This window comes from Channa argus, chromosome 13, assembly GCF_033026475.1.
Source record: "Channa argus isolate prfri chromosome 13, Channa argus male v1.0, whole genome shotgun sequence".
In the NCBI taxonomy this organism is placed as follows: Eukaryota; Metazoa; Chordata; class Actinopteri; order Anabantiformes; family Channidae; genus Channa; species Channa argus.
The window spans coordinates 8,987,993-9,002,702 of NC_090209.1; the positions used below are offsets into that span (position 1 = coordinate 8,987,993).

A 14,710-nucleotide genomic window follows, 5' to 3' on the forward strand; every position below is an offset into this window, starting at 1 on the left:
TACCAAAATTTTATTCTGGCCTGCAAGTCCAATACAATAAGCAATTTGTTTCACCAAGTGAGTGTTTTTTTCCTACATGGCGTATGTAGCATTTTTAAATCTAAAAGTATGATTTACTGTGAAATATGGATGAACATAAATATAGTTACACACAGCATTACCTTTGTACTGTAAGACATAGAGAACCTTCAATATAGGGTTTTTTTGTGAATAGTGATTACATATTTGGTTAAAGATCAGGTCTTGAGTAAAAACTACAAATGTTTTTGCACTCTCGTAATCAGATTAATTGTGTCTCCTTCCTATTAGGATTACAAGATTCCCCCTTGTAATAGCACTGAAAATATGCTGTTTGCAAACAATGAAATTAATTCATTGTTTGCAAACAGCATATTTTCAGTGCATAAAAAATAGGTCACATCCCTCATATATTTCATAGACTTTATATGCTACACAGTGAACAGTTTTATCTTTCTGGAAAAGCTAGCCATACAGAAGAATATTATACATCATAATTATGCCATAGCTCTTAAGTTAGTAAAACATTTGCTAATACAGTGGCATGGCAGACCACCGTAGGACTATAGAACCAGCACAATCTAATCTATGATACTGCTTTAACATCTGGTCATAGAGCTACTAACCTGAAATTTGGCTCACATACAGCAGCTGAATAGTTAACTGATCAATTGATAGGGTTAGAATTAATGAGATATAATATAAAATTACCTTCCACAGAAATGCTTTAAAAGCTTTTCGTGACAAACCTATAATTTAATTAGAGTTGGGATCTGTGGCAGCAGCTTGCACAATCATTTATCTGTTGCAGCCAAAATCCTACAAAAGCTATGTGCAGTGAAGCAGTGAAGCAAGGCAACTCAGAACCCATTTACCAGCAGAGCTGATGAAATCACTTCTCGAGAAAAAAGAAAAAAATGTGTCACTGGGCAACACCCTTCATACACGATCGGAAACTTATATGCTATGTCAATGTGAAAAACAAAGTCAAGCTGTTGGTGGTTTGTTAGGGTGAAACTTGGCACAGCATCTCATAACACTTTTTTTCCTTTATATCCTTTTTGGGATAAACGTTAAATATATGGTTTAAAGCATTCATTTATCATGTGGATTAATGTTTTTTCTTTTATGCTATCATATTACTAAAAAGAAAACAAGATCACCAGCCAGGTAGCAGTTTACATGTATGTCTGGAAGGACAAACAGGAGAGATGTGAGATCACCAAAGCCCAAGTACTTTATTGAGTGCAACGGCATAATTATCTTAAATTTAAAAGCTTTTCATGTGATCTTGGGTTCAAAAGAATAGACAAGCTCTCAGTTATTTGACACAAATTGAATCAGTTCATCCTTGAGCCCAAGTGGACATTTGTGCCAAATTTGAAGAAGTTACCTCAATGTATTCCTGAGAAGTTGCATTCACAAGAATGAAATAAAGGACCTGAGATATCTGGCTATGCTTGTAGCTGGCACGGAAACATAATAATTGGATGTCCAGTCAATTTGTTGCAGGGTTATGCATGTGGGTCAGATGCATTTACAGTTTTACAGTAAAATTGCATATTGGTCTCTGTACCACACCTGCTTTACTTACAATAGTATGTAAAATCCTAAAACAATTTCTGCTGCATCGACAGTCTGACGGACTGAAGAACATAAATTCTACCTTTTACCAACATTGACAGCTTTGCACAATATTGTTAACCTAGAATGGTTTTCAGTTAACAAATGCGCTTTGTGCAGTTTCAGGCCTTTCTTAATGTGTTTGAGGCCATCAGTTGAGTTGTGCCATCGTTGTGTTGGTATAACACAAATAGAACAATTCAAGTGCATTAGTAATCCATATTATGTTAAAATATGACCCCCTAGAAAAGTTACCAATCTGTCCACTCCAATTGTCACTCACTGCTCTCTCAGTTCTCTACACTTAGTGTTTGCAGTTAGTGGGGCCATCATTTATTTTTCAACAGGACAAGAACCCAAAACACACCTACAACATATTCGGGGCTATTTTACAAGGAAGTAAAGAAGTTCTGCATCAGACAACCTAGCCTTTATAATCACCTAACCTAATCCTGTTTTCATGGTTTGGGTTGAGAAGGTTTTCAGCATAGGACCAGGATGATATGACCTGGCCAAGACACAACGTCTTGTTGAAATGATAGACTTAATAATAATGTACTAACATATAAAACAGCTGCTGTGATTGGTTTTAAAAACTGTGTCAGTTTATTTAGAGTAAGAAATGCTGCTATTTGAGTAGGATTTTACTAAAAATATATAGACAACCCTTTCCTCTATCACCCCAAATATTGCTGTCAGCATATATTCTAGTAACAGCAGGCACACATATTTTTTTAACCAATTTATTTCCTGCAGTGTCTGCACAAAATGCACAGGAGAAAGAAATGTATTTTATATTCTTGGAAGTGTAACCCAACACCTCTGCCACCAGATTAACAACCGGTCACACACATAATGCAGCGCCTCAGTTTAATGCAACAAACCACTTTCCAGTTATGGCAGACCAATAATAATTTTAACCAGTGAGAATTCCGCTTGTCCTTATCAGGAATCACATGGAAAGTGGCACTATTATAGAAGGGTAATAAAAACCCGTAATAAAAACAAAAAACTTAAAGAAGACATATCATGTACAGTGATAGAGATATCCCAGTGAGTATCCCAGTAGACAAACATTTGTGATGTTCCGTTTTAAAACATGAAAATAACATGGTCCTGACAATCCCTCAGAATTTTAAAAACATGCAAAAACACCCAGTCATTGTCAAAACATACAATTTTAAAGTCACCAGAGCACGACCGTTTGTGCAGTGCATTCCATCTTCAGGCAGGCAGAATACATCCCCTAGTATCTGTCTTTTTATGGATAGATAGCCAGGACATGCTGATTAAGTCTGTATTGTTCAAGAGCAAAATCCAGCCAGCAATGTGGTGTATGTTATTTCTCCAAAAATCCAGCAGTCAGTAATCTCAAACTAGGAGCAAAGATCAGCCTGCTTGACATAAACATGCCATTCCAGCGGAGTCTTTTAAAGCTGTATATTTTTTTCTCTCATTTCCGGGACACGGATGGCTCCCAAGGCCTTGAACTTTGGTCCTAAGTCATTCAGAAACTGTAGATCATCTTCCTGGTTATGGAACGACAGCTCATCCAGTGACTGGCATTTGCTCCCCTGCCCCTCATAGTTATAGGTGTGAGACTGGTCACCTGCATGGTTCTCATTAATCGCGTTCAGTCGCTGTAGAATTGAAAAGCCAAAAGTAGAATTGTAGGTTAGATTAAACCTGTTGTCCACCTTATTAGTGCTGTACAAACAATGCAATTTAATCATGAATCAGAAATTATCACATATTGCTTATGAACACATTAAAAGTAGCAGCCTAGGTGTTAAGTTCCAGCAGTGTAAGTAAGTAAATAAATAAATAAATAAATAAATCTCTTACCCTGTGGATTTGGTCTACAAGGTGGTGTTGTGACCGCAGGGATAGTGTGCGTTGGTACTTGAATGTACCCTGCTATCGAGAGGAGCATTTTAAGGTCACAGCCGAAATAGCGAGAATGTAAAATGCCTGGTCCTCCCAGTATTATTTAACATGTTTTATGCATATACATTGCACGCAAAGAGGTTAAAATTACATGTATGAAGAGCACTAATTACCTGGTAGTTGTTTGTCCTGTTTGAATTCCATGTGGAGTACTGAAAATCAAAAGATCAAACAATGACATTTAGATTCTGTCTTACCCTACCCTCCCTTGATTATATCAGACAGTTAATGTACTTTTACTATCTAGTACCTGAAGAAAGAATGCAGGATTTTTTAAAATACAAATTAATGTTTTAATTTGCATCAGGATCAACCTCATTTATTTCTTAAGGGGCGAATAACATGAACTATGTACTGTTTGTGAGGGACTGCTTGTACCCAGTATGTTTGTTGTTAAAAATAAATGTTTTGGCACCCCCTTGTGGATTTAAGTTAGCACTTATCATTCATTTGTTATCTTAACCACTTATCCTGTTCAGTCTTTTTTACGCCCAACACAGAAACACATACACAGACCGTTGAAACTTATAGTAATTGAGAGTAAATAAAGTGGATGAGGAAATGAACCAGGGGCCTTCTAGCTGGGAGGCGGCAGTACTAACCACTTCACCACCATGCTGCCCGCTGGCACTTATAATTGTCATAATCAGTTAATTTGCAATCCACTTTCAAATTAATTGTTAATCTCTGTTAAAAGGGACAGAAAATAGTTCAGTTTAGTTTCCAATATGACAGAAAAAAAGTGGAATCCTGACATATGAGAAGCTAAAACCAGCAGATGTTGGGCATCATTTCTTGCTCAAAACGTAATAATCCGACTTTTTGCAGATTTTGTCAATATTTTGCATACTTAAAGGGATAGCTTTTGTAATCACAGCCATAATCACTCACCATGGATTGCCCTCCATGGCTTTTGATAGAGTCTCTGTAACGCTGCGTGCCCAGTGAGTTCACCTGTAGGGGTATATAGTAAAGTTAAATAAGATTGAAAGAGTGTTGTATAATACAACAACCAAGTCATGCATATTACCAAGTACAAATTTATGTTATGTCTGCACACAACACTGATCTTATTTTATTGTTTCAGTTTATTATTTGTGAAATCATCTTTTTAAGTGCTGCTGTACAACATTCCTATACACCCCATAAGTCATTGTTTTGCATAGGAAGACACAAAAGAGACTGTTTGAAAACATGTTACTCACAGAGGTAAATCCTGAGTTGTACATATCCATTTCCTGGGTTATTGCTGGAGCCGTATGAGATATCTAGTTAAGCAGAGCAAATTAATAAAGCAGAGCCCATTCTTTTTTTTATACAGCATTTAACAAAACCTGTTATTAAATGTCTAAAAAGGAAAATACAGCCTAATGATCAGGTTCTGGAAATTAAAATTTATTGACATGTGAAGCATTTCCATTTGTAACTAGAAAAGCATCAGCACATACATTACATTCAGGTAATTCCCTAAATGCACATGTTTCTTTCATACCTGCAGTATCTGTCATTGCCTGGTAGATAGACAAATACCAGTGGAAAGTTTCTGCATTTTAGCTTTAATTCATTTTTTTAGCAGGTAGAGCCACATTTTCTAAAATACTAACACTTGAGAAATTGCATCTATTACACCATTTACGGCCTGCCTATGAAACAGTCAACCCCTGAAGTAGAAGAGAGGTTGAGAGATAGGAAGAATACCAACCTGCTTGCTGGCATGTGTTTGAGCTGCACCATTTGTCAACAACACATGTGGCTCAGACTGGCAGACAGAAAAGAGGGAAAACAAGGTTAAATTGTAGGGCAGCCCTCCTAAAAATGGGTGAACACATTTAGACATGTGGACAAGTATAATTTCACTGTCTAACTTCCTCTAAGTTGCACACATTTAACGCACCATGCATGCAGAGACACCTCCTTCATGGTTGTATTTGATCAGGGTCTGAACTCCCTCATCCAGCGCAGAGGGGATGTGATTGAAGTTCTTTCCATACTTGCAGAAAAAGATGAATAACAGTACTGCAGACACATCAGAATACATTGAGAACACTGAGAGCATACATACTGCCTTTTCAACAAACCTTTAACGTAATTCTCATGAGCAATGGTGGCCTAAATCAAAGAAGGCCCCATAACCGATATAACAGATAAAGCTTTGGGAAAAGTAAAACAGTAGGACTTGCTCTTCCCTCAGTATCAGGAGTGATGCTGCCCAGAGGCAAACAGATGGGACTGTGGTTGTTTGTTACTGGGGAACTTCCAGGTGTGAATCAACAACAAAAAAATAATTAAGAATAATAACAATAAATTACTGGAAATGATAGGTCATACACAGTACATGTGTATTTACATGCATGTCAACCCAGTAGTAACAGAAACAGAATTAAAACATGTTTAACACCTGCTTACTAACTTCAATTGGTAAAAAGCCCTTTTGGAGACACATGATCTTAGTCAAGTAGTTGTTTTCCTTGGGTAGATTCATCTGCATCTGTAATTGACTTTTTTTTTAAAAAAATGTATTGCTATACTCACACAAAAATAACAGCAGTCCTAGAAGAATAATACCAATGCCTCCTGCCCCGAGGCTGGTCCATTTCGCTTTTCTGTTGTTGCGGCAAACATGTCCTTTTCCACAGTCACACACCGTCACTTCCAGAGTTTGACGTCCAGCTGTGTTCTGCTGGTCCTGAATAACCAGGGGCACTGAGTAGTTACCATAAGGAAGTGACTTTAGGCTTATCAGGCCAGCTTCTTCACCTGGTGAAAATCAAAAGAACAATGTAATGGCACATCCATTTGAACCACTTAGTTTAAAGAATGGTAGTAAGGTGGATATACATATGGGTACTAACCAAAGGCAGGGTCTAGTTTCCATTGCTCTGTCTGAGATTTTCCCTCACCAAAAGAGAAAGTGAAAGGTCCACTATAAGGATCGACATCTGCATCCTTAGCAAGCACCATGACCTTGTTGACCTTGTTATCACATAGAATGACACTATTGTTGACCAGCCTAGGTTTGTTGTCATTGATATCCACCAGGTGGACCTCTATAGTGCATGTGCCTGTGGCTGGAGGCTCACCTTGGTAAACACAATAAAAGAAACAGTTCACACCATATTAATCTATCAATTTAGTTCACCAGCAGACTGGATTATTCAGCTTGTGTAGAGCAAACAGTACAGCTCCTTCGTACCATCATCTATGGCACCAATGACAATTCGGTAAATATTATTGCTATCAACAAAAGGTGACTCTCTGTCCATCGTCTTAGTTGTTGTGACCTTTCCAGTTTTCTTATCAATGGCCACCCAGTTAGCCGGATCTTTTAACAGCACATACCTGTTCAGAATAAGAGAAAGAACAATTGGGGAATAAAAAGGAAAACTGCAGCTGCTGGACACCAAATGTGTAAACTATTGGTGTTGTGATTTATACAATTATTCCAAAGGTACTGTATGTTTGAGCAATTTAGAAACAGAGTCAAAATTAAGTAATTTGTTCACTTTGTCAGAAAACCAAAATCTGATCTGATCTGAAATGTTGCATTACCATTTTATAAAATTGTCAAATGTTGAGTATGAAGATACTAACCTGATTTTGTTTACATCAGAGTCGATATCAAAAATCTTTGGAGTAAATAGTTCTTGTCCTGTTGACTCTTCTTCCTTTCTATATATGATAACTGTATCTTTTTGAAACCTAGGTGGGTCATTGACATCGATCACTTTGATTGTGGCGTTGATTGAATCTGAAAAGGTGGCTGAGGGAGATGGCTTAAATGATTTACAAACAAATAAGGGTTCCTCGTTCTTTACTCCGATCTGTAGAGTGGCTAAAGTTGTCCTCTCATAATCCTTCCCCTGAAAGAAACACACAAGTTTAAGACAGCTCTGGTTTAACTGTTGTTTACAAAAACTTTTATGTAAATTAATGACATTTTACAAGAGTGAGAAAACCAGAATTACCTTGATGACACTTAGAATACCCTCATTTGTTTCCGGGTCAGTTTCAAGTTTGTAGTTTATCTCGTCATTTGCATTAATGAAGAAGTATTCGGCACGCCAGCCAGGAGTTTTAGGAGTATCTAGGTCTTCTACAGCAAATCTCAAAATATCATTTTTGGTGGTTAATTCTTGTATCTCAGCCCGGTACTGGTTAGGCAGAAAAATTTCATTATTAACATCTTACATGACTGTAAAAGGCAACTTTAACAATAATAACAATCCTTAATATTACTTGCCTCCTTCTTTATGAACATTGGTGGATGAGAGTTTGCATCAACAATATTCAGTAAAACCGTAGCAGTGGAGGACAGACTTGGAGTTCCGTGATCTTTTGCTTGAACAATAACTTCATACTTATTCACTTTCTGAAAAACAAATGTAAAGATATATTTGAAATAATTATGTTCTGCATATGCATGCAGCTATCAATTGATGTAGGTACAGCAGTTGGATAGGCCTCACATCGTAGTCAAAACATCCTTTAAAGGTCAGTTGGGCCTTTCTGCCATCAATTTGATGCACATCAATCTTGGGCTCTAGAGGTTTTTGGGAAATCAAACTTATGGTGATCTGAGAATTAGATGTGTTCGACTGATCAATGTCTGTAAACACTAGCTGTCCTGGCAAATACCCTGCAAGAAAATGAGACAAGTATGGACAAGAGCCCTAATGTAAAATGAAAAACTAGGTACAGTAAACAAGTAGGTATATGTAATACCACAGGCAGAAAAAGTGCATACTCTATAAGCCTGTTACACAATTACATATACTTACCTTCTGGCATATTTTCTCGTACATCTTCTTCTATTTTGGATTGGGAAAATGTAGGTGGATTGTCATTGATGTCCTTTATTTCGATATCAAAAGCGAGTTCTCTGTCTATTTTTTGTTTAGTTTTTTTGTCCAAGATATCAAACTTGATCTGTTGGTAAAGGTATTTATGTGAGCTAAAATTGGCTAAAAAGCTGAATAATTTGCATTAATTCTCCAGGTAATTGGTATCCCAATATTATCTCACATGGAAGAATGCATAAGCCTCCCTGTCAATAGCTTTAAGGGCTTTGACCATCCCGGTATCTTCATCGATGCTGAACACTTCCATTGGCTCCTCGGTCACACCCATTCCACTTAACTGGAACCTGTGCGTTCCATCCTTCTGAGATATCTTGTCATTAAACATCTGTAGTCAAAACACACACAAATGAGCTGGTAATTCTGGCCACAGCTGGGATCCCAAACTTCCAAACCTTAATTTAATTTATTTTACAAAATTATATCTTCACCTGTGAAATTACTTTGGGGAATGGACCAGGGTCTTCCTCTACCACTTCAATTGTATTCAAAACCCATCTTCTTTTGGAACGTTCCAAAAACTCCTGTACATGAAACATACAGTTGTTTGCAAGAAGCATAGACTTTTGGCAGAAGTTTGACTACTAATTCTAATCATAGAACAGTTACCCGCTTGGCACGCCTCTTGTGGTTCCGAGTCTCTGCCAGGGCTGCTAATACAACCTACAACATTGAAAACTATCATCATCATAGTCATTCTTGTAATCTTTTTAAAACCTTTTAACAAGTGCCTCTTATTACATTATTATTTACTGCTTAGTGGCTCCACAGTGGTGGAGGGGTAAGTGCTGCCGCCTCACAGCTAGAAGGTTGAAGGTTTGTTCCCCAGCCAATCGTGGCATTTCTGTGTGGAGTTTGCATGTTCTCCCTGTGCTTGTTTGGGTTTCCTCTGCATACTCAAGTTTCTTCCCACAGCCTAAAAACATGCATGTTACCTTAACTGACGAATCTAACATTTGCCAGTAGGTTCGAATGGTTGTCTCTCTCTGCGGCCCTGAGATAGACTGGCGACATGTCCAGGGTGTACCACGCCTCTCGCCTAAAGACAGCTGGGATAGGCTCCATTTAGTACTGATTTCTGGCAGCTATTTTATGACTTTATTACTTATCCGCAGTAGGGAGATGGAGGGGAATTAGTGCCATAGAGTAAGGTGCAACGAAGGTCCGCAACAACGGTCCCCATCCACAAACCGGGGATGGTGTCATTTATGATTTGTATTATAATCCGTAAGCAAAGGGGCAGCTCAGGATCACTACATATTTAACCAATCTTTTGACTGACATGGTGGTGATGGCGATTTTAGAAGAATACATTTTTATTCTTCTTATTCTTTCAGTGGCATCGCACGGTCGCGTTGAAGACGAACTCCATGGCCTACAGTTAGAAGTTCCAAAATATTATTAGTAGGTGTATCTTGAGTTTACTATTTTTATTTTTCAGTATTTTCTGCCTTTATAACAGCTAACAGTAAAGATGTGACAAAGAATGAAGGGAGAGAGGCAAAGGCAATAATGTATACGACAAACGTCTTCCTAACTTTGCCGCCCTTGCTCCCGGGCCACCAGCATGCGCCAGGTTTCAAATTATTATTTTAAATAATTTCATTTTAAATTGTGATTTAAATTACAATTTTGCCAGTTTTACTATCTTCTAGAAAAAAAACCTAGCAACATTCAGATTGGCATACAGAATGCAGTTTATTGGACAAGTTTAGTGTAACCGCATTTACAGGTCAAACATGTGTTTAACCTCAAAGATCACTGCTTGATTGATTGAAAAAATTCAAAATGTGGACAGCCACTCAGAACACCCCTCCTCCATTTCTTTGGCATCTACCTGACAACTAGCTTTTAACTAGAATAGTTGTACGTTGAAAAATTACTTTATTTTTATTACCATATTTTTTTTTTTAATAAAATAAATCCTCTAGTTCTTGAGAACTAAGTTTTGCAGATCTAGATTTGGAAAGCCAAAATCACAAGGTAATAAAAAGATGGGACTGCCTCAGAAAGTACATGATTCAAAATTTACGCTTTGACATCATTAAGTTGCATAGGTCATAACCCAACCTAGTCCACTAAGCTTAAACATTACTGGGCCCAAGCCTATTAAGCTCTTATTGTGCACCACTGTAATGTAAAGATCTGTTCCTCTCTAAATTTGTGTTACTGGGTCTACAACATGGGTTTCTATACCACAATACCTAAAACCTGTTTTGCTTCATCCATCTGTATTTGCATGCATTTTTAACAAATAGAATAGCAGTACTCGGATTTTCAGACATCCTGTGCTGTTATTTCCATGTTTACATGTACACGCAAGGAAGTAGATTACGTTTGTGAAGAGTATGTAAAACTAACCATTCGCTTTGTCTTCATGTATAATTTCTATTTTCCGCTGAAATGCCTGGTTCAAAATTAAAACAATTTAGAATTTCATGCCTACCAACAGAAGCAGGGATATGGCCTTCATCTTGGTCCACTCCGCTTAATATCCTCTATGGGAGTGTTCCAAAAGAGTCAAATGCACCTTGTATAAGGAAACACAGAAGACAGCCCACAATGCCTGCAGGCAGCAGATTGGTTAGCTGTTGACAAAGGTCTTTTTGTTCATGCTTGCAGTTTTCTGCAGTTTGAAATGTTAAATGTTGTGATCGTACATGCAATTTGTCTGCAGGATAAGAGCAGTTTTAGCTGTGTTTTTAATACATAGTTACCAGTGAATTTGCTTTTGTGAGAGAATGTTTCAGTAATAATCGTGTAAACCTGTTTTAGGCTCTCTCAACGTGCTGGGAAACATGCCTTGGCTCAGGTTTACACCCCTCCAGCTCTCAGGCTCAGGTTACCATGTCTTATTTATATCTGGCTTATACGACAAGCAATTGTAGCTCAAACTCTTAATCCCCACAAGTATTTGAAGTAAATTAAATAAATTTTAAGCCCAACAGTACCATATATTGTACAGTATTTACACTAATTAAACCAGCTGTCAGTCACATGCAACAGGCTTGGAGTTGTCTGTATTTTTGTATTGCACTGATTAAATGACACATCACTTGATATAGACAGTCAAGGGATTAGGTTACACATAATAAAAGTATTATCTAGTTGTTAAGTAATGAAAGCAAGACTGCATGGTGTTTGATAACCTATCCAGCTGTAACAATGATGTGGAAGCATTCCTAACAATTAGGAACATTAGGCAAGTTTAAATGCTGTAAATGTTTTGGTATTGGGATATTTTTGTGATTCATTTTGGACTGTTTGGATTGTGGCTGTCAACACTTCATGTAAACAAAAAAGCCTGGCTCAGTTTCAGCATTTTCTGCTTGATGTGTAAGCTTTGCTGCACTCTCACTTACTGTGTTTTGATAATGACTAACACTGTTGGGCTGTGCAGAACATTGCAGAGCATAGCGGACAATAGAAGAGATGAAAGATTGGTTTCAAGTCCCATGCTGCCTCTATCTTAGGTTGCATAGCTTTACCTTAAAAATGTGGTTTACCTTAAAAATCTGGTTAATTATGTACATAATATAAAGTAAATATAAGAAAAAGAAATCAGAATCTTAGGTAATGACTTTCACTATTATAGTTGCCACTTTACATTTATTAAAAATGTAAATTAAAAAGTCTAATTAACACTTAACACTTAAGTCTTTAGTACTTATTTGTGGAATGCCCTTAAGGACCGCTGAAGTTCCTCATTGGATTTAAGAAAATTTGCTTTACTGTAGTTGATTTTCTCACAGCTTTCATTTGTTATGTTTTTCTTTTGTCAGTTTGGAAAATACTGTGATACACACCCAATTCCACCGAAGAATTAATTTTTATTAGTAGAGAAACACTGTATATCTTTTATGGTTTTATTGCATGTAGTATTCAAAAGACATTTCCTGCTTACAGTTGAGTGCAGTCCAAAAGTCCGTCACACAATATGTAGGTTAGTGCTTTGTGTGTTTCTGTTTCCCACCTCTAAATTATGATTGGGTTTTACTGGAGAAAGCAATCAAACCTTGCAGGCAAATACTTTACTTCACTTGACATGTAGAAGCCAGGTCTATAGAGGAGCTTTAGGGCAGAGTATGTAAATGTCTACTGCCTGTTTACTACATGTTTGCCACGTAGACCGGAGGAAAAAACAAAAGCTAACTGGTAACACATTCACAGTCCATACAGAAGCCTGGTCTTTTCATGTGAAATCATCTTCCTAAATCTTCTGCCCTATGTCTGGCAGATGTTAAACGTTCTGACATGCCCTATGGCATGTAAGATAGTTTTACAGGTTTAGTTTTATTAAGCCAGTATCCAGAGGTGTATGCATACTGACATAATGATTACTTCTTATTACAGTTTGCTTCCCACGCTTGTCCAATAAACTGCATTCTGTATGCCAATCTGATGGTTGCTAGGTTTTTGTCTAGAAGATAGTAAAACTGGCAAAATTGTAATTTAAATCACAATTTCAAATTAAATTATTTAAAATAATAATTTGAAACCTGGCGCATGCTGGTGGCCCGGGACCAAGGGCAGCAAAGTTAGGAAGACGTTTGTTGTATACATTATTGCATTTGTCTCTTTCCCCTTATTCTTTGTCACATCTTTACTGTTAGCTGTTATAAAGGCAGAAAATACTGAAAAATAAAAATAGTTATAAATCATTGTTGTAAACTATTTATAATTTAGTATTTTCAGTAAGACCTTTGTTGAATTGACTGTGTGTTGTTTGTTGCTGGCGACTGTGGTGCAGGGGGTAGAGCGGTCGTCCACCAATCCCCCCAGTTGCCGGTTCGATTCCCGGCTCCTTCGGTCACATGACGAAGTGTCCTTGAGCAAGACACTGAACCCCAACTCAGTTGCTCCCGGTGAGCGTTGCTGACCTGCATAGCAGCTCCTCCATCAGTGTGTGTGTTATTGTGAGTGTGTATGGGTGAATGAGAAGCAGTGTAAAGCACTTTGCGTACCAATAGGTACAAAAGCGCTGTATAAGTGCAGACCATTTACCATTTGTTTGGGAGCATAATACAGTTGTACTTTATATCATATATAATTTTATTTGATATCTTTGATTCATTATTAAATCAAAAACTGTTGAGTAAAGTAAAAGAAAACTCTTGGCACAACAAATGAAGGAAATAAAACTATTGACCTAAAAATGAGGAGACGAGTTGTCTCCTCCCGAATGTTTTAGCCTCGGGTCACACTAACATTCTTTTCTTTTGTCACGCAATGCAAGGGCACTAATAACCTGTTAGGGACCTGTTGAGACTGCAGGCAAAATGTTATTCTTTGTTAAGCTAATGGTGCTAGTTCATAGTTAATTTCATAGTTAGAGGAAGCAACTGGGGCCATTCGATACTTAGTTAATATGTCGGGTGGGAAACCTGTAGAACTGGTTGAAAATCTACCAACTCTTATTGAGTGGACTTGAGGAAGTCTGTTTTAAAGTATTTGAACTAATGGTTAAATGTGTTTTTTCAGCTCCTAGAAAGTAACTCAAAGTTCCACGGGCTGTTTAAGTTAATATCTTGTGGGTTTTATTTGAACAAATTCAGGAATCACAGTTTATGCAGGGTTGGGAGTGATGGAAAGAGAGATTGATTTGCACCATGTTCGAAGTGCATTAGTGCCCACGCTTTGCTACAGAGGCAAGAAAGCAAGGTCAGTTGACACAATCATATGGCCTAGACAAAGGGTTGGATAACCAGAAAAACTGAGCAAGGGAAAGGCCAAAAAAGATATCATGTATGTTCTTCTATACATCCTTAGTAACTTAGCAACAGTCCAACCTAAGGGAAGAAAACATGTCTGGATTTGAAATCTCTGAAGACAAGAAATTGCTTGAATTAGGAATTGATAGAATGAGTTTAGTTCAGGGATGAAGACAAGGGTTAGGTGTATTTCATGGTGATAGGGAATAGCTCATAATTCTGTCTTGTGTGATGCTTTGTGGTTGTTGTAGTTGGAGGAATTTGTTAGACACTGGCAATGCAAAGTCACAGAAGGTGTAATATGTAAATGTATTATGCTGTGGAGTTAGTTGAGTTTCTATCGAGGTAACCTATCATTGTGTTGGCCACAGGATGCTAATACCCACTTGTTGGCTTTGACTCTCCGTGTGCGAACTCTTTGCTGAGACAAGTAGATGACAAAAATGAATCACCTAGGGCAGGGTCCAGCGGCCTGTAGGTTGTCAGCAGTTCAGCACACACAAACAGTTTCGCAGGCCGCACCTATCTATGCCAATGTAAAGGCTTGAATACACC

At 37.6% G+C, this 14,710-nt stretch overlaps 1 protein-coding gene across 2 annotated transcripts; it reads right to left on the reverse strand.

Annotated features, from left to right (window-relative positions):
* Positions 1-1,232: 1,232 nt before the first annotated feature.
* On the reverse strand, positions 1,233-10,969 carry cdh26.1 (cadherin 26, tandem duplicate 1). 2 transcript variants are annotated; one of them, XM_067528156.1, is made up of 19 exons: positions 10,891-10,969; positions 9,054-9,107; positions 8,876-8,968; positions 8,611-8,772; positions 8,367-8,514; positions 8,055-8,224; positions 7,829-7,957; positions 7,554-7,739; positions 7,180-7,448; positions 6,782-6,927; positions 6,441-6,668; positions 6,121-6,345; positions 5,483-5,604; positions 5,291-5,347; positions 4,794-4,856; positions 4,480-4,542; positions 3,702-3,740; positions 3,487-3,555; positions 1,233-3,281 (listed from the first exon to the last, which is right to left on the reverse strand). In XM_067528156.1, the coding sequence occupies exons 1-19, from the start codon at positions 10,915-10,917 to the stop codon at positions 3,072-3,074; spliced, it is 2,460 nt and encodes an 819-aa protein (XP_067384257.1). In that variant the 5' UTR covers positions 10,918-10,969; the 3' UTR covers positions 1,233-3,071. The 2 variants fall into 2 exon arrangements, with proteins under 2 accessions (XP_067384257.1, XP_067384255.1); XM_067528154.1 differs by having other exon boundaries at positions 3,487-3,558.
* Positions 10,970-14,710: the final 3,741 nt, after the last annotated feature.

Coding starts and splice junctions, on each gene's coding strand:
- cdh26.1 (XM_067528154.1), bottom strand. CDS start 10,917: ATGAAGGCCATATCCCTGCTTCTGTTG. Junction 5,605..6,120: donor AGGACTGCTGTTATTTTTGT/GTGAGTATAGCA, acceptor ATGTGTCTGCAG/TACTGTTATTCATCTTTTTC. Junction 3,282..3,486: donor TTGTAGACCAAATCCACAGG/GTAAGAGATTTA, acceptor TCAATTCTACAG/CGACTGAACGCGATTAATGA.